This window comes from Dromiciops gliroides, chromosome 1 (assembly GCF_019393635.1).
Source record: "Dromiciops gliroides isolate mDroGli1 chromosome 1, mDroGli1.pri, whole genome shotgun sequence".
Taxonomy (NCBI): domain Eukaryota; kingdom Metazoa; phylum Chordata; class Mammalia; order Microbiotheria; family Microbiotheriidae; genus Dromiciops; species Dromiciops gliroides.
Window position 1 is genome coordinate 432356585 of NC_057861.1, and position 20684 is coordinate 432377268.

General features: G+C 38.3%; 1 protein-coding gene across 1 annotated transcript in view; it reads right to left on the reverse strand.

Moving 5' to 3' along the window:
• Positions 1-20684, reverse strand: part of SV2C (synaptic vesicle glycoprotein 2C) — a 294836-nt gene that overhangs the window by 45513 nt on the left and 228639 nt on the right. Inside the window, exons 6-12 of the mRNA XM_043966051.1 lie at positions 20493-20582; positions 12162-12272; positions 11222-11310; positions 9278-9442; positions 7712-7845; positions 3975-4178; positions 1629-1788 (exon numbers count right to left, since the gene is read on the reverse strand). Of these exons, the coding sequence (XP_043821986.1) occupies positions 1629-1788; positions 3975-4178; positions 7712-7845; positions 9278-9442; positions 11222-11310; positions 12162-12272; positions 20493-20582 (953 nt within the window). The remainder of the gene's footprint in view (positions 1-1628; positions 1789-3974; positions 4179-7711; positions 7846-9277; positions 9443-11221; positions 11311-12161; positions 12273-20492; positions 20583-20684) is intronic.

A 20684-nucleotide genomic window follows, 5' to 3' on the forward strand; every position in this document is an offset into this window, starting at 1 on the left:
ATGCTCATTATGTTCATAATATTAAAAAATTTTTAAAAAAAGAATTTAAGACTGTAACCAGAGGGAACAAAGTAAACTGGAGGTAAGAAGGGTGAAAGAAGAGACAGACTTGAAAAGCAGAAGAGAAGGGTCAGGATAGTGAGGTGGAGGAACATTTCTACTCAGAAGTGAAAACATTTTAATTGCAACCCTGGAAAAATCCCTCCTCCCCACCAAGCAAAGCACAGAGAATAATGCTGACTTCATCCAAAGGTGGAGTGAATCTCCATGGGGAGAAAACAGAAAAGTCATTTGAGACTGAGACAAAAAAAACGCACAAAAAATACCCCCCCCCAAAAAAAACCCTCCCAAAACAAAAAAGGTATCATCTCCACACATGCAAGCAAAAGAAGAAAATAGCTTTCTTTTATTTTTCTTTCTTTTTTAAAAATTGTTTTTGGCATTTTAATTTTTTGTTTGTTTTTGAGGGGCAATGAGGATTAAGTGACTTGCCCAGGGTCACACAGCTAGTAAGTGTCAAGTGTCTGAGGTCAGATTTGAACTCAGGTCCTTTCTTTTTCTTTCTAAAAAGTTCCAATGATTTTTTTTTGTTGTTGTTGTTGTTTTTGGGGGTTTTTTTTGCAGGGCCATGAGGATTAAGTGACTTGCCCAGGGTCACACAGCTAGTAAGTGTCAAGTGTCTGAGGTCGGATTTGAACTCAGGTCCTTCCTTTTTCTTTCTAAAAAGTTCCAATGATTGATTTTTTTTTTTTACTAGGCATTTGGAGTTAAGTGACTTGCCCATGGTCACATAGCTAGTAAGTGTTAAGTGTCTGAGGCCAGATTTGAACTCAGGTCCTCCTGAATCCAGGGCCAGTGCTCTATCCACTGCACCACCTAGCTGCCCCCCCCCATGATTGATTTTTTATTAAAGATAACAAGTTTGGTTTTTTTCTTCCTTATAGAAAAAAAATTAAAGTTGCTATATAAAATATTCTATATTTTTTCCTTTCCTTTAAATAAGTGATTCCATTGGGGAATTCATTCAATTTCCTAACAAAAAGCCCCATCCTCTACACCTTTTTCTTTGACACAAGGCTAGAGATAAGAATGTCTCCATTTTGGGGGGATGGATGAGTAATTTTCTTTCAATATCAATCCTTACAGAAATTGGAAATGCACTGGGTCTTCCTCCAAGCACTCTGGAAAGTCCAAATCTGGATTTTAAGGGGCCTTCTTTGTGGCTGATTAATACAGAGATCATGCAGACACCTGCTGACCAATATATTCACCCTCTTGGGACTGATTAGCAGCTAAAATTTTTGCCCACACTCATTAGCTGGTCCAAAAGATGCTATTAAATCCCAGTGCCTGCTGTTTTATTATAGCCTCCACATATCCTCAGTGAATAAACAAATTCATATTTCTTATTAACTTCTCTCAGTTTCATTGCCCTATTCGCTTTTGCTACCAGGTATGCATTCTGGCTTTATTATTATTATTATTATTATTTGAGACTTTTCTGGAATGTGCAGCTCACCAGCTAGATGTTTTCAGGAAATTTCTATTAGGCTAGCGCTGACACGTTCTCCACCACTCCTGTAGGCCCATTTCCTCCTAAGCATGCTGGCTGGCTGGTTGGAACATACCTTCTGTCTGTTGGGTAGAGTTCCACAGTGACCACATCCAGGGAGTTCCAGGCAGAAATGGTCAGGCCATTATAGAGACACAGCATTCCTATCATCATGGATTCACTGGTACCAAACCAAAGGAAAAAGCAGCTAATCCCAGAAAGTACCATAGAGCCACCTAATGAGAAACCACACAAAAGCAGTCAGGTTGTCTGTTTTCTCAGGGCAAGTGAACTTAGCATTTGAGTACTTGGCACATAGGTTATTTTGTTTATTTGTTTTAAATAATATTTCCCCCAAATACATGTAAAGAAAAAAATTTACATTCATTTTCTAAGATGTTGAGTTCCAAATTCTTTCCCTCCCTCTTCTCTTGCCTCTCCATGAAATGGCAAGCAATTTGATAAAGGTTATACATGTACAATAATATAAAACATATTTCCATATTAGTCATGTTGTAAAGACAGAGACCAAAAAAGAAAAAAAACATGAAAAAATAAAATAAAAAAAATCTTCATTCAGACTTTATTGTTTTTTTTCCTCTGGAGGTAGAGAGTATTTTTTATCATGAGTTGTTTGGAATTGTCTTGGATCAATGTATTGCTGAGAGTAGTCGAGTCATTCCCAGTTGATCATCATACAATGTTGCTATTACTGTGTACAATGTTCTCCTGGTTCTGTTCACTTTACTTTGTATCAGTTTGTGTAAGTCTTTTTCCTGCTCATTATTTCCTATAGCACAACACAGTAGCCCGCCCCCCCCCCCCTTTTTTTTGGCAGGACAATGTGGGTTAAGTGATTTGCCCAGGGTCACACAGCTAATAAGTGTCAAGTGTCTGAGGTCAGATTTGAACTCAGGTCCCCCTGAATCCAGGGCTAGTGCTTTATCCATGTTGCTACCTAGCTGCCCCCTGCAGTAGGCTCTTTTTTTTTTTTTTTTTTTTTTGTGAGGCAATTAGAGTTAAGCGACTTGCCCACGGTCACACAGCTAGTAAGTGTCAAGTGTCTGAGGCCGGATTTGAACTCAGGTACTCCTGAATCCAGGGCTGGTGCTCTATACACTGCACCACCGAGTTGCCCCAGTAGGCTCTTAATAAATGCTGATGGACTCAATCCTTGCTTCTCAAGGAGAAACTTTTTAGGTTTTAAAGGTGAGAAATACAGTAGTACCATGACAACAACCATTAATAATAGTTCACATTTATATTGTGTCTTAAGTGGAACAAAGAGCTTCTCTTATAATGAGCCTGCAAGGTAGGTAGTAATAAAAATATTATAAGAAGGGTCTGCTATTTCTTCAGCATAGGAACGCCTTCCATCAACACAGATCATACTGTGACTTCATTGTAAGTCCCAGGGAGTCACCAGAGACACATAGAGATTAAAGAATTTGTCAAGGCTCACATAGCTCCTAAGCATGAGGGGCAGTATTTGAATCCAGGTTTCCCTGACTTCAAACCCTGCACTCTATCTACTATATCATGCTGCCTTTATTATGCATAAGTATTATTTTCTCTATTTTAAGGAAGGGGAACCTGAAGTTCAGAGAGGTCTTGTTCAGTCATGGATGACTCTTTGTGACCCCATTTAAGGTTTTCTTGTCAGAGATACTGGAGTGATTTGCCATTTCCTTCTCCAACTCATTTTATAGATGAAGAAACTGAGGCAAACAGGGTTAAGTGACGTGTCCAGGGTCACACAGCTAGTAAGTGTCTAAGCCTGGATTTGAACTCAGGAAGATGAATGTTCCTGATTCCAAAGCCAGTTTTCTATATACTGTGCCACCTAGCTGTCCCTACAGGTAACAGGACCACAAATTCAGAGGTGGAAGTGATCTCAGACATCATTTAGCTCAACCGCCTCATTTTACAGATGTGTCAATGAGGTCCAGAGATGGCCAGAGACTTGTCCCAGGATAATCATACACCTAGTAAATGTTAGACCTGGGGCCTGGAACCCAAGTTTCTGACTCCTAGAGGTCTTCCCATTCTCCTCCATGCCATATTAATCACTGATATAACCTAGCCGGTTAGTCACCAAAAAGAAAACTTAGCTTGCCCAACCAAATGGATTTCAAACACAGAGACTATGAAATGAACATTATACATTTCTTAGTTAATTTAAGTGGAAAAATACATGTTGGTCATACATCATTAGTTTTTCAGTCTGGAAATGAATTCATGGGAACAGCTCCTGTGAAATGGAGTTAAACGCAATGTTAGGCTATAATTAAGCGCCAAGGGCAGCTCTGTGGAATGATGTCTTTTTACCTCCTTGGATTGCAAGTCCCCAAAGAAAACACTGGGCATGAGCTAAAATATGAGCAGTTACTTCATTTTATATAATCCAGGCAAATATACATACCTAGCATGGTTAAGCGTCCAATCCTGTCCATCAGCAGTGCAGATACAATGTTCCCTGGCAACACTGCCAGTGTACCCAGGAAATTAACAAAGTAAATCCAGTAGGCGCTATAGTCATCATCAAAGCTGATCTGACATCCAGTTTTATTGTGCATGAATGTGCAGTTTTTAAATTCGCTGTCAATGAATTTATATGGCTCAAAATCTGTGGAAGAGAGCATAGAGGTGATTAGATATCTTTTTTATTTGTTTATTTTGTTTTGTTTTGTATTGTGGGGCAATGAGAATTAAGTGACTTGTCCAGGGTCACACACCTAGTGTCAAGTATCTGAAGTCATATTTGAACTCAGGTCCTCCTGAATCCAGGTCTGTGCCACCTAGCTGTCCATATTAGATATTATCTAATTGTGATTGGGAAATATGCCAAAAATTATTAAGAATATTGGGATTGTAAGCCTCCTGAGAGTTGTTGTTTAGTCACTTCAGTCCTGTCCAACTCTTTGTGACCCCACTTGGGGTTTCCTGGGGAAAGACATTGGAGTAGCTTGCCATTGCTTTCTCCGGTTCATTTTATAGAAGAAACTGAAGTAAACAGAGTTAAGTGACTTGCCCAGGGTCACACAGCTAGTAAGTGCCTGAGGTCACATTTGAACTCAGGAAGATGAGTCTTCCTGACTCCAAGCCCAGTGAGGGTAGGGATCATGTTTTATACATTTTTGTATTACCCACAGTCCCTTGTACACAGCAGATGTTTCATAAAAATAACTCATTTTTGCAGAGGGCTTTAAGGGTAGGCTTACAAAATGTTTTCTTTGAGAAATATATTTTTATATACTTGACTCCCCCAAAGGCTGTAAGGTTCTTGAAGCAGGGGACTTTTAATTTTTTGTGTCCCCCATGTCTAGTATAGTATCTGGCACAAAGTAGGTGCTTAATAATTACTTATTAATTGAAGTAGATATATTACCTCAATTTTATAGATAAGAAAACTAATTCATAGAGAGGTTAAATGATTTTCCCAGACTCACAAGGCTAATAAGTATCACACATCAGAATCAAAGTGAAGTTTCCTCACTCCAACCCTAGGACTCTCTCCAATTAGCCATACTGTCGCCAATATTTATTAGTTTAATAAATGAACTTAGAGAGGCTACTTGTCTCTTTTGCCATGACTAACTGATGCTAATCTTATTTTTTTTTACAGTTTTACTCTAGTTGAGTCATGTTGATATTGTATTTCTTTTTTTAAAATCATAAAAGTATTTTATTATTTTCCAGTTACATGTAAAGATAGTTTTCAGTATTTGTTTTCATAAGAGTTTTAGTTCCAAATTTTTCTCCCTCCCTCCGTTCCCTCTCCCTTCCCCAAGACAGAAAGCGATCTGATACAGGTTATATATGTACAATCACATTAAACATATTTCTTCATTAGTCATGTTGTGAAAGAAGAATCAGAACAAAAGGGAAAACCCTAAAAAAAAAAATAGTAGAAATAGTATGGTTCAATTTGCCTTGAGAATCCACAGTTCTTTTTTCTGGATGTGGAGAACATTTTCCATCATGAGTCCTTTGGAGTTGTCTTGGCTGATACTATATTTCTAACAGCACCCACATCATCTAGTTACGGAGACTACAATTTGTTTCAAAATGTAAGATTGTGAGTTATATCTATCATTTTGTGGTATCTTGAGACATAGAGAAGTTGTAAAATAATAAAAACACCCAGAGATATAGCACTTCAAAGTTTGCAAAGTGTTTTATACTAATATCTCATTTTATCCTGACAAGTCTGAGAGGTGTTTTTATTATCCCTAATTTATATATGAGGAAACTGAGGCTCACAGAGTTTAAGTGACTTGTCCAGAGTCACACAGCCAGTAGGTATCTAATACTGGATTGTCATGCCAGTGTTTCTGATTCCAGGTCCAGCACTCTGTCCAATATGCCACCTAGCTGCCTGAATGTCCTGATCATACAGTGAGTCCCAGGTGGAACTTGAACAAAAATTTAATATCTATTTTTGTTATTTCTTCAATATCTAGCACATTCATTACACATAAAAGGCAAACAATTCTTATTGACAAAGTGAATGAATTCAATGAGGGAGGGAACAAGCCTTTATTAAGTGCTTACTATGTCTCTGATACCATGCTTAGTGCTTTAGAAATATTAGGTGGAGGGAGCAGCAAGGTGGCGCAGTGGATAAAGCACTGGCCCTAGATTCAGGACGACCTGAGTTGAAATCCAGCCTCAAACACTTGACACTTACTAGCTGTGTGACCCTGGGCAAGTCACTTAACCCTCATTGCCCTGCAAAAAAAATGAAAAAAGAAATATTAGGTGGAAGTAGGTGAATCTAGAGCTCAAGGTATCCTGGAATCCTCCAGAAAACTCTGCCCATCAATCAATCAATCGTTATTAAATATCCCTTCTGTGAGAATTTTGTTGTTGTTGGTGTTGAGGTGTGTTCAACTCTTTGTGACCCCATTTGAGGTTTCCTTGGCAAACATACTGGAGTCATTTACCATTTCCTTCCCCAGCTCATTTTACAGATGAAGAATCTGAGACAAGCAGGGTTAAGTGACTGGCCCAGGGTCATACAGCACATAAGTGTCTGAGGCCAGATTTGGACTCAGGAAGATGAGTCTTCCTGACTCCTGGCCCAGTACTCTATCCTCTTCACCACCTAGCAGCCCTTTATAGGACTACAAATACAAATGATGGAACAATTTTTCCTCTCAAGGAGTTTACAAGTCAAGCATTTAATACCTGCCAAGCACAGCTATTCACTAGTTCTGTTACTGTGACTTTGGACACCTCTCATTAGTTGCTCAAATTTGGCCTGTATCCTGCTAACAAGGTCAGGAAGTAGATAGGAATGAGCAATCACAAATTTGGACTTGTCTGCCTGTGGTGTTAACCCACCATGGGCTCTTCCCTTTTTCTTCCTGGGAGAACTACCAACAAGTGGGGAACAGTCTGTTGTGTAGCAGGGTCTACTCTAGGTTGGGGCTGTCACATAGGACTCATTCCTGCTAGATCACATCCCAGATGTTTTTCAGGCTCTCAAGAGGTTTTGGTTAAAAATAAATAAAAAAGGCAGGTAACATCCACACTTCCATAGAATCATGGATGTAGAACTAGAAGGGGTTTTAAAAGACTCCAAGTATAACCCCCTCATTTTGTATATGGAGAAATTGAGGACAAGAAATAAATTGATTTACCTATGGTCTAATAGCTAGTAATTATGATCTAGCATTTGAACTAAGTCTCTGAATCTAAGTATTTTTCCCTAAATTATGCTGTCTACTTTTGGTAGAGAAAAAAAAATGTACTTCACTTTAAGCAAACCCAGGCTAAGAAAACCTGGACTTACAAAAGCAGATAAATTATAGGCCAATTATATGCTTTACAAAAGGATTCATAATATGACTTTTAACTCTCCAACACTATGTAGAATCATTTATGAAAAATTAATTCATGCTTAACTTTTCAGGAACATACCTACTAGGTAAAGTGAGGTACAATTCTAAGACAAATATACTTGTACCAACTTTGGCAGTAAGATTGGAACTTTACCCCAATATATTCAGAGTCAGGCAACGAATTTGTTTTAGGTGTTATCATTACTTTATACAGATCCCTTATCCCTACACTGGTTTTATGCATAAAGCTTATAACATTTATTGTAGACCTCCTCAAATGGTCTGCCTTTGATGGCAGTGGTTAGTGACATACCTGTGTTGTCAAAAACTGTGTCAATAAATGTACAGTTCCTGAAGTAGGTGTTCAGGGAGGCCACGTCCTCAAAGGTACAGCTCTTAAAAATGGAGTCTTTAAAAGTTACAGATTTGAACTTCATTCCCATGAACCTGTCGGACACAAAAGAGATTGCATCACTGACCTTGGCTCATGGGGGATAAATGCAGGTCAAAGAGATTCAGGTGAGGCAGAAGCTTAATGCCTGATTATTATCACTTCTTGATTGTTCAGGTTCCAAGGTATTCAATTTAGAAATTTCCCTAGCCCTTTTCCTTCCTCCCTTGCCTGCTTCTTGACCTAGTCGCTATTCAACAGTATTTTCTTCCATCAGAAGAAGAAGAGATAAAGCATAGACACCAACATTTCATTTCTCATTAACAGTTCTGGTGAATGAGTTTGCTGGAAAGAAGCCTATGGAACTCGATTAAAATCCAAGTTTGGGTTTACCTTTGGATTTCAGTCATTCAGACCAAGACTTTACCATTGATAATCAAGCATTGACTGAGTATTTGGTTGAGTGGTGACCATCTCTTTTTGATTCCATTTAGAAGTTCTTTGACCCCTGAATACAATGTTAGGACAATATAGAAAGGGTCTCCATAAAACAGATTTTTAACCTGGGTTCTGTGAACTGGTTTCAAAAAAACATTTTAATAACAGCATTTCAATATAATTGCTTTCCTTTGAAATTTTATACATTTTGTACATTTAAAAGCATAGGCATCATCAGATTACTAAAGTACTCCACGACACACAAAAAGTTATGAGTTCCCAATGTGTTGTCTGTAAAAGACCATGGTTTCATGTTTATGACTTTGGGCTGCTTTAGGGCAATGAAATATGGACCTGGCTCATCTACATCGGGTACCACTGAATCAGAGTTTGAGAAGTGTCATAGGCACACTCCCCGTTTGAATGCTTGAATACACACACATATTTGTATACACACATGCACATACACACACATTTAAGTGTAAGGCTAGAGTTGTGACCTAGATTTTTTTACTTCTTCATACATGATTATACCCTGCAGTGTCACTTCATCAGGCACCTTTTCTCTGCCTATTTGTACCCTTTTAGCTTTTGTCCAAATTTTCCTTCTCTTTCTTAAGACTGATCCACTACTTATTTCTTTTTCTTTTTTTAAAATTCTTTTTTTTTAAATGGGTGTGTTCTCTAGCTTTCCCCCAGTCACCACCACTACCCCCCAACTTTCCCTCAGTCGGGGATCTCTCCTCCGGTTGCCAAATAATGTGCTTTTTACACATGTAGCCTCAGTGTCACTACCTCCACTACTAATTTCTAAGAATACACAGACACACATGTTTCATAAATTAAATGGAAAAATAATTGATTCCCCCCATAACTTTACCTGTGTTTTTTTTCTGAGACCACCTAAAAGCTCTAACATTGAGTACAATAAGGGCTAATGTTTACAAACTGAAAAGGAATATTCAGCATTCATTGTCACACTGACTTAACAACCTCACAATTCTCTTTCCCAGACTGGTAGTGAATGATGGTACTTAAATGTTTCTCGACCTGCCATTGTCGTATTCTATATTGGTGTGGATCTGATTTTCCAAGGTGAAGTTGAGAGTAAAATTGGCCACTTTTTCTCTGCCAATATTTCTCACTTGGGCTGCATATTCATCAGACTGCAGATGCTTAATAACATCAGGGAACCAGACAGACAATCCATAGTACCTGTGGAGACAAAAAGAGCCTTGCTTGTTAAGAACTCCAGTACAAGAGAGTGAGCCTTCCAACATGCATAGTCAAAGACATCCATGATTCTCTTAGAAAGGGTGTTGCTCCTGCATTTTAAAGATAAAACAAAACAAACCCCCCCCCCCAAAACCCACAGAGGCCCAGAAAGGGGAAATGCCTTGCTCAAGATTTGCAAGGTCACATGAGTTGCAAATAGCACAGGCAGGATTCAAATCCACTCCTGACTTCAAATTCAGTCCACTTCCATTGTACTCCATTTGTCACCATATAAAGTCCTCATATAAGCATTTCTGGTTATGATTGTATCTTCTCATAGTCTTAGCAATTACAAAAAATATTCAGAGTGAAAAAGACATTTCAGGAATTCAGGAAAAGGAGACATAACTTCTATCTATCTGAGACTAATAATAATAACTGACATTCGCATGGTCTTTAAAGGTTTGCAAAGTGCTTCCATTTGATTCTCACAGCAGCCTTGTGAAGTAGGCACTACAGGTACTATTGCCTCTGTTTTACAATTCAGGAAACTGAGGTTCAGATTGATGAATCAACTTGCTCATGGTCATAAGGGTAGTGGTGGAGGCAGGATTTGAACTCATCTCCTTACTCTAAGTACAACATTCTTTTCACTCTACTACACTTCCTCTTTACTGAAGATTCAGTTGCTTGCTACCCCCTTGCCTTTAAAAGTACAAAGAATACACATTATTTGGATCGATAAAAGCCTTTTTGAACCCCTTTGGAATATTTCTACCTTGGTCAGAAGTGCTCTCTGAGAGGCAAAGATTCTCATGAAACCCTGTGTCTCAGGATGCCACATAAGTTCATGGAATTGTATAGTTAGATGATGTTTGTAACATACTGTGTAAACCTAAAACACTAAACTCTTGTTCAGTTGTATCCAACTCTTCATGATGCCAGTTGAGGGGTTTCTTGGCAAAGATACTGGAGTGGTTTGCCATTTCCCTCTCTAGTTCATTTTACAGATCAAAAAACTGAGGCAGACAGGATGAAGTGACTTGTCCAGGGTTGCACAGCTAGTAAATGAGGCCAGATTTGAATTCAAGAAGAGGAATCTTCCTGACTTCAGGCCTTGGTGCTCTATTCCTCCATGCCATCTAGCTGGCTAAAAAGCACTAAATAAATATCAGATACTAAAATGTTAGCTAGCTGAGACAGAGAAGCGAGAAAAGTAGGAGACTCAAGGGCTATTGTTGCTTAAATCTTGTTGGGTAAATTACTGGTTAAGGCCCAGGGAAAGAGGGCTCCCTTGCCAGTTCTCTAGCTTGGGTCAGTAGGATGTTAAGTAAGCTCTAGACAAGTGTAACTAAGGTTCTTCTGGAACTGCAGTAACTTGGGGCACAGTCATTGGCTGTTGCAGTTCTCAACCACACAGCCCCAAATGCAGAATATTATCTATTGTGCAGTTATTTAAATGATGAATTAGGGAGGATGAGAATTTAAAACTTTCCAACAAAAGATGGGATTCAGTCAAAAGCAGATGAAATTCCTCTTCTTTTCCCTTGCTTCCCCTTTATTCAACATATATGAAATATATGAAATTATCAGACAGTTGCTTTTGTTGAAACTAGAACTAGTGACGTATTAAAATGAAAAGATAAATTAAAAATTCAGAGCCACAGTGCATGTCTACGCCACAAAGTGATATGAAAAAGTTACCATCAGACTGCAAAAGACATAAAGGAGGATACATCATTTTTTTTTTCTCTTTCTAAGAATCCAAATGACTCTTACCCAAACGACAAGGTGAACCAAACTGCTGTCAGCTTCAGGGTGTTCTCCTTAACTGGATAGTTAAAGCATCTCATAAAAGTCAACCAGATCTGTGAAACATTAGAGAGTTAGTTTCTCTGACACAATAGTTCATCAAAAACCAAGATGAATAAAATCTAAAGTGATGCACTTAAACAATCGGGAGACTGTAAGTCTGGGAAGACCAGGCTCTCCTTGATCCTTTTAGATGAAAATTAAAAGAGAAAGGGGTCCAAGGTCAAGAAACTAGATCATAATGAGTTTTTATGCTCTCAATATTTGATACTATGGTTTCTTTCTTAGCTATCCAAAGATTAGTCTATCCCAAATCACTGTTGAAAGACTCTTCTTTCTCAAAGGTAGGAACCAATTTTGATTCTTCTCTCATCTATACTGGTCCCAAGGGTATCCCAACATTTTAGGAACACAGGAAATGGAATGAACTTTATCAAGGCCAAATCTTTTAAATTATATATGAAGTAACTGAGCTGAAAAGAGGGATAATGACTCAGTCCAGGTCACACAGGTAATATCTAGGAGACTGGGACTTTGAACCAAGGTCCTCCAAATACCTGCAACTATTTCTGGAATCTGGTGTAAATGCATCAGCAGGGTCCATGCCCCTGAGAGTCACTTGGTACATCTATTTATTACTATTTATATTTCTTTTTGGATTGGGACCTATGATTTTGTCGGTATGGGAAACTTTTTTATGGAAATTCCCTCTGTGGATACAGATCTATGTATAATTCATCTATAACTTATGTAAAGTATTAATTGTTATTTGAGGTTTTTAGGCCAGTGCACTCCAAGGCATAAAATCTTCAAATAACAATTAATTCTTTACACTTATAATCTTAATATGTGGTTAATCTCATAATGCCACGAAAGACAAACATTCAAGATAGGGTTCATGACTTACTCCATACAATTCAGTGCGGATTCGAACAAAACACCTCTTGTACCAGGTCCCTGTGTCACTCTCAATTTCAATCAATTCATCAATCTGCTTTGGAGTTTTGATTCTGTTCACCTGTAAGGAGCAGTAGAGCAGAAAGTAATGATTTTTTCTTCTCCTCCAAGTTTAAGTTTATAGATATTAAATATATAAAAATTTCATAATCTTTGGACATCTAGGGCCACCTAGGTGTAAGTGTGTAAAACAAACCTGCTCTGAGTAGGGGGAAGCAGAGCAGAGTTTGGTGGCATGGGAGGGGAGAGGAACCCAGGTTGTTCAGATATATAGCACTGATGGTTCAATTCTGTGGTGTTAAATATGGCAAAAGGGAGGAACAACTGCCAAGATCAGTAAGCTGGAGAATGCTTGGGATGTGTTGTATTGGGTAAGATGTGCAAGACAAGCCTCTTTCAGCAACAACAAAAATTGTAGTGGCTAACATTTACATAGCACTTTTTACGATTTGCAAAATACTTTACATATGTTATCTTATTATATCCTCACAACTGTCCCATAAGGTAAGATTCCAATTAAAAAAATTTTTAAATCAATCTTTTCTTTTCAAATTTTGCATTCCAGATTCTTTCCTCTTTCCCAACTCCTCCCTGATCCACTGAGAAGGCAAGCAATATATCAGTTATACATGTGAAATCATGCAAAACATCTTTCCATGTTAGCCAAATTGCAAAAAAAATCAAGAAAAACAAAAAGTGAGGAAATTATATTTCAATTTGCATTCAGAGTTCATCATTTCTCTCTCTGGAGGTGAATAGCATTTTTTCATCATGAATCCTCTGGAATTGTCTTGGATCATTGTATTGATCAGAGTAGTGAAGTGTTTCATAGTTGATCATTATTACAACATTGCTGTTACTGTGTAAAATGATCTCTCAGTTTTCACTTCACTTTGCTTCAGTTCATATAGGTCTTGCTATGTTTTTCCGAAACCACCCCCTCACTGCTATTTTTTTAAATAGCACAATAATATTCTAACACAATCAGATGGTACAACTTGTTCAGTCACTCCTCAATTGATGAGCATCACCTTGACTTCCAATTCTTTGCCACCACAAAAATAGTTGCTCTAAATATTTTTGTACATACAGGTCCTTTTCCTTTTCCTTTGACCTCTTTGGAGGTATAGATCTATTTGTGGTATTGCTGGATCAAAGGGTATACACAGTTTTATAGTCCTTTGGGCATAGTTCCAAATTGTTCTCCAGCATGTTTGGGCTGGTTCACTACTCCACCAGTTCATTATTGTACCTATTTTTCCCTCACCCCCTTCATAATTTGTCATTTCTGATAGGTGTGAGGTGGCACCTCAGAGTTGTTTTAATTTGCATTTCTCTAATCAATAGTGATTTAGGACAGTTTTCATATGACTATAGATAGCTTTGATTTCTTCTTCTGAAAACTGCCTGTTGATATCATAAAGTTTGTTGGCATATACCTGGTATATACCAATTGGAATGGTTTTTATTTTTATAAATTTGACTCAGTTCTATACTCAGTGTATATTTGAGAAATGAAGAAGCCTTTATCAGAGAAACTTGCTGTAATTTTTTTATATTACTTCATTGCTTATGATAACTTTTAGTAAAATGTAATTCCCCCGATGCTCTTTTAAAATTAGGTCAATTTTTGCTTTTTCCTTGTCTGAAATCATGATTGCTACCTTTGCCTTTTGTACTTTAGCTTTTTTACTTCAGCTGAAGTATATTAGATTCTGTTCCAGCCCTTTATTTTAACCCTGTGTGTGTCTTCTGTTTCAAGTATGTCTCATAAACAATGTATTGTTGTATTCTGGTTTCTAATGCATTCTGATATCTCCTTCTGTTTTATGGGTGAACTCATCCCATTGACATTCAAAGTTACAATTACAAGTTGTGTATTTTCCTTCATCCAATTTTCTTCTGTTTCTTCCTCTCTCTTTGTTTTTATTTTGTCCCTCCACAAAAGTCCATTTTGCTTCTGACCACTGCCTCTTTTAATCTACCCTTCCTTTTATTATCCCTCCTTCTTCTTATTCCCTTCCTATTTTCTTATTGGGTAAGGAAGATACACAATTGAATGCGTGTGTTTATCTATCTATCTATCTATCTATCTATCTATCTATCTATCTATCTATCTATCTATCTATCTATCTATTTCCCTCTTTGAACCAATTCTTATGAGAGTGAAGTTCAAACATTGACTGTACCCATTTCCCCCTCCATTGTAAAAGCTCTTCCTTGTGTACTTCTTTTATGTAAGAAAATTTCTCCCATTCTACCTCTTCCTTACCCCTTCTCCCAGTGCATCCCTCTTTCTCACCCCTTCATTTTTCTTGGAGATCATTCCAACATAATTGACTCATATACATGTCCTCTGTGTAAACTCCTTTTAACTGCACTAATAATGATAAAGTTCTTAGGAGTTATATGTATCATCTTCTCATAGAGGAATGCAAACAGATTAATTTCATTGTCTCTTACTACTATTCCTTCGTGTTTACCTTTTTATGTATCTTTTGAATCTTGTGTTTGAGTGTCAAATTTTCTATTCAGCTCTGGACTTTTCATCAGGAATGCTTGAAAATACTCTATTTCATTAAATAGTCATTTCCTCCTGAAGGATTACATTCAGTTTTGCTCAGTAGGTGATTCTTGGTTGCATCCTGGATCCTTTGCTTTCAGTAATATTATATATATATATATATATATATGTATATATGTATATATATGTATATATATCTCTCTCTCTCTCTCTCTATCTATCTATCTATCTATCTATCTATCTATCTATCTATCTATCCTCTAAGCTATCTTCTTCCTTAATGTGGAAATCTAAATTTTGTATGATCCTGACTGTGGCTACAATATTTGAATTATTTCTTTCTGACTGCTTGAAATATTTTCTCTTGGATCTGAGAGGTCTGGAATTTGGCTATAATATTCCTGGGAACTTTCATTTTGGGATCTCTTTCAGGTGGAAATTGGTGGATTTATTTCATTTCTATTTGATCCTCTGAATCTAAGATATCAAGGCAGCTTTCCTTGATAATTTTCTTGAAACATGATGTGTAAGCTCTTTCTTTGATTGTGACTTTTAGGTCATCTCATAATTCTTTTTTTTTTTTTAAGTGAGGCAATTGGGGTTAAGTGACTTGCCCAGGGTCACACAGCTAGTAAGTGTTAAGTGTCTGAGGCCGGGTTTGAACTCAGGTCCTCCTGACTCCAGGGCTGGTGCTCTATCCGCTGCACCACCTAGTTGCCCCCATCCCATAATTCTTAAATTATCTCTCCTCAATCTATTTTCCAGGTGGTTGTTTTTCTGATGAAAGATTCCACATTTTCTTCTATTTTTTTCATTCTTTTGACTTTGTTTTATTATTTCTTGACATATCATGGAGTCATTAGTTTCCACTTGCCCAGTTCTAATTTTTAAAAAATCTTCAGTGAGCTCTTATACCTCCTTTTCCATTTTGCATATTCTACTTTTAAAGAAGTTCTTTTCCTTGGTGGATTTTTGTGCCTCTTTTACCATTTGACCAATTTTTCTTTTTAAGGTGTTATTTAATCTTCTGTAATTTTTGTGACCAAGCTGTTAATTCTCTCTCTCTCTCTCTCTCTCTCTCTCTCTCTCTCTCTCTCTCTCTCTCTCTCTCTCTTTCTCTCTCTCTCTCTCTCTCTCTCTCTCTCTCTCCCTCTCTCTCTCTTTTTCTTTTTGGTGAGGTAACTGGGGTTAAGTGACTTGCCCAGGGTTACATAGCTAGTAAGTATCAAGTGTCTGAGGCCAGATTTGAACTTGGGTCCTTCTGACTCCAGGGCTGGTGCTCTATCCACTGTGCCACCTAGCTGCCCCTGTTAATTCTCTTTAAATAATTTTCTTGCATCATTCTCATTTCTTTTTCTAATTTTTTCTTTACCACTCATCTCTTTCTTTAACTCTTCCAGGAACTATTATAGGACTTGGGTCCAATTAGAATTTTTCTTAGAGGCTTTTTTGTTTTGTTTTGGGGTTTTTTTGCAGGGCAATGGGGGTTAAGTGACTTGCCCAGGGTCACACAGCTGGTAAGTGTCAAGTGTCTGAGGCCAGATTTGAACCCAGGTACTCCTGAATCCAGGGCCGGTACTTTATCTACTACGCCACCTAGCCACGCCAAGGCTTTTTTTTTTTAATAGCTGTTTTTTAACATTATTGTTTTCTTGAGTTTATGTCTTAGTCTTGTTTGCCACTGTAGTAGCTTTTTATGGTCAAATTTTCTTTTGTTTTTGTTTGCTCATTTTCCATTTTAACTTTATGTTAAAGTTGGACTCTGCTCATCTAGTGGGGGAGGCATTGTTCTAAGCTTCAGGCTTTTTTTTGTGCTGCTATTTTCAGAGCTTATTGGGGGGGGGGAGTATGCAAAATTTTGGTGCTTGTGAGGTGGTTTTATCCTGGGAGAAATATGATCATTGCTCTCCTATTCTATACTCTGATCTTTACCCAGGAAGGGCCACTGGGTCCCTGCAGTCACAAGCCCTAGCACTCCTTTTTGCTCTAATACTGTGAACAGGGCCCCTCCTCCCTTTTGTCTGACCACCATTACTCTTCTCTGCCCAGGAACTGTGACCCAGAACTGTGTATGGGCAATTGAGTAGCCAATCAATGCCAGCTGTACCCAGTGCCAGCAAAGAGTCCCCTGTAATCTTTTTCTGACCAATTGTCTGATCTACTTATTATCTATAGACTGAGGTCTCTTGAAGCTGTGGCTGCTGTGGCTGCTGTGGCTGCTGTGGCTGCTGTGGCTACTCTTCCCACTGCTGCATGTTTGGGGTCTGGACAGGCCTTTACCTAGTGCCATGGACTTGTCCTACAGATTTCTTAAGTTTTGTTAGGCTGGAAAAATGTCTCACTACAGACTTTTGTTGGCTCTGTCTATCCAAAATATGATTTAAGGTATTATATTAAAGTTGTTTGGAGAGAATATTTGGAGATTTCAGCTGAGTGACTGTCCCTAATCTGCCATCTTTACTCTGCCCCAATTCCCATTATAAAGATGAGGAAACTGATGCTAAAAGATTAGGTGATTGGCCCAGTGTCACACAGCTAGTAAAAGTCTGAGGTGGGATTTGAAACCAGATATTCCTGACTCCACATCATTGTGCTACTTAACTTTCAAATGCATCCAAACTGCCTTTAGCAAATATCCCTCCAAAGTACACATTATCAAACAAATAGCCAAGGCAACTGGAGCTAGGCTTATAATGCATTAAGTAATATCCAAGATGCCTTTTTCTCCCCTGGGTCTGATTTAGTTGCTGGATTAAAGCATCAAAATGGTATTTTGTGCTTTCCTCACCAACTTTCTGTTATTTGAATGATCCCATTAAAAGGCATGCACTATGAATGTTCACCAAGATGCTTAAGTGAATTAGTTTTATCAGCAAATGCCTGATCAAATCAGAAAAAAAAAATCTGATCCTCTTAAATGAATTTTTCAAACCAAGCTGAGATTGACTGGGTTGGGAAGGAACATTAATGGTCTAGTCATTCTACTCAGTTGGTAGGGAAAGGAGGAGCATGTCTAGCTTTTCTTAGATGAGTATGGTTCCTATGACTAAAGAGTTATCCTGACTTTATCAGGGAGAGGTTCTAGTCACCATAGCTAACACTAAAGAAAAGATGGCTTGACCAGACCTAAAAAAGCTAGACATGCTGCCCCCAGTCTGGGTGCTAAGGTTAAACCTATTATTAGGGGTTTCCTTTTCTGAACTCTACATCTGGGACAGAGATCAAAGCCTTCTGTTACAGATGATTCTTATACTCACAGTCTTTACAAGTTTATACAGACCTAAAAAATTCAATGGCCAACAGAGAGATTCTGAGACAAGTCAAATAGTGTGCCAATGCAGACTATGTAGAGAGACCATCAGAGGCCAGTGGAGCACAGTGTTCTTTCCCAGGGAGGAGTAAGTCCAGCAGAGTAACATGGCCACAGAGGATTAGGTCCAAGGAGCCCGAAGTAGCAATATACTCATTCAGGAACAGATCAGTGTGATAGCATCACCAGAGGACAATGGAAATCTTGAACCATCAAAGGGTTGAGTTGTCCCTTTACATGTGTTTTCCTCTATGTGTTTCTCTCGCCCCTCCTCACCATGGGTGAGCTCTATTTGTACTCATTCACCTTGCTGCTGATATATATGTATATGTGTGTATATATGTATATTTGTAGAAGGGTGTCTCCTATATTTTCAGAAAGGTTGTTACATTGCAAAATCTTACTGTGCAACTTCATTAAATGCCTTTACTTTCAACTAACTGTATCTTCTGGCTTACTAGAGGAAAAAGGCAACACATTATAGGGGCTCATAAACTATTGTTTTGAGTGGTTATCAACCCACTAGGTACGTTGGGATAGCTTTTTTGTATATTCCACATATGAAAGGAGGATGCCACAATTGCCATACATAAAGCAAAATAGTCCTATCTTTCATTGCTAATCTCTTTTTTTGTTTGCTTTTTTTTATTGTGTAAGGGGCTAAAATTCTAGCTATACTGTCTAAAATATCTAATTTGTGTTCACTCACCACACCTGGGACATCTGCTAGTTTCTCACATCACAGGGAAAAACTGAGAGAGAGCGAGTGGACAAGCATGAGAGACTTCTGGAAGTGACTCCAGCCTCCCCTCAACGAGTGTTCAATCTCCCTCCCCCAAAAGGGGAGGTCCTTCAAAAACTGCCTATGGAGAGTTCTCCTTCTGATCTCAGTAGCATTCGTAACTTCAAGGTGGGCCAGGTGTGGCCCCTCCCAAATGAGTCAGCTAAAACTCCAATAATTTTTGCCACAATGGCTAATCTGAATTAACCTGTCCTAGGTTTCATTGCAATCTAATGTGATAAACCAAGAGTAGATATTTGCATTTTAACAGGCTTCTCAAGATGATATTTTTAACCTAAGTCAGTTAGTGACTAATTCTGAGAATTAAAGGGACTGTGGTAGGCTTGTAGACAAGATATTTTGGGGCAGGTAGGCCTTTTGGCAGCTGTCAAACACAGGCAGTTACCTCCTCTGACACTATGTGGGTCTAGCTCTATATTTAGGCATACCATTTCTAACTAAAATACATAACTTTCATTTGCAGGCATAGTCAAATCTCAATTACTCATTTATGACTTATTCATTAAGTTCCAAGCTTATATGCAGTAAAATTCAATTTGCAGATCCATGTATAACTCCATAGATTTTAGAGCTGAAAGGTAGCTTAGAGATTATCTAGTAAAACCCCCTTATTTTATAGATGAGGAAATTGAGGCCCAATGACTTGACTAAGGTTACACAGGGGACAAGTGGCAGAGCCAGGATTCAAATCCATGTCTTCTCACTCCAAACCTAGTGCCATTGAACTTCATGGCTTTTACATCCTTCCTTCTCTGACAGGCTCTTTCAAGCCAAAATGATTCAATATATAGTCCCAGTGGAAGACTGCATCTATAGTTCAAGGACTAGTCTAACTATGTCGGGTGGGCTGGTCACTGGGTGATGAATTGTTGGCTATGGCATATCCATGAAACATGTACAATTACAAAATGGCATTGGATGCTGTGTGTCTCCCTTCCATTTCCTTAGGGACAGTGGGGAAGTGGTAGAAAATAAGGGGAAAGGTGCTAACCATCATAGTTATGACAATCTATAGATGTTAATTTTATTGTTAGTACACTAAAAGTGAGATCTTTGCCCAGTGATCAATAAGCTAGTGTGTTATGAGAGCAATACAACCCCATCTACACTGATATTTTCACTATAAAGAAAACCAGAAGCAAGGGAAGTATAACATGTACATTGTACAAATATTGTCCTCATATTCAAAATCTTAACTTATGGATGGGACAATTTGCCATTTGTCTCAGTAGAGTACCACCAGTAAGTTCAGTTCCATTTAAATATTCTTTGCAGTTTGTTCCCTTGTCGGCTCCAGCATTTTAGCAGTTCTCCTCTTATATTGGGGGCTTACATCATCATAGAGCAAGAACCAGAATGAATACCTGAGGTCATTTAATCCAATCCTCTAATTTTACAAATGACAAAATTACATCCCAGAGGGGTTGCCAGGGGGCAAAGCCAAGATTCAAACTCAGATCCTTTGACTCCAAGTTCAGCACCCTTTCCACTATACCACACTACTTGACTCTGAACTAACAAGGGAACAGAGCAGGTCTATTCAGGAAGGATAAGGAAAAATAATAAAGTATGTGGAATGTTAGTGACTGCAAAGAGCCTGACACCTGGGGTGGGGAAAGAGAAATAACTGAGGCACCGTACTTACAGTGAAGACTTTCTCAGGCTGTCCACGTGCCCTCATATTAGTGTCATGAATTTGCTTCAAAATCATCCAAGCTTCATCATGTTTCCCAACCTAGGAAGTTTGAGCATATGTGTGAAGTACAAGAGCAAAACTTGCCTTCCCTGATGCCCTGAATCAACCAACCGACATCTATTAACCCTGAAGACAATCTAA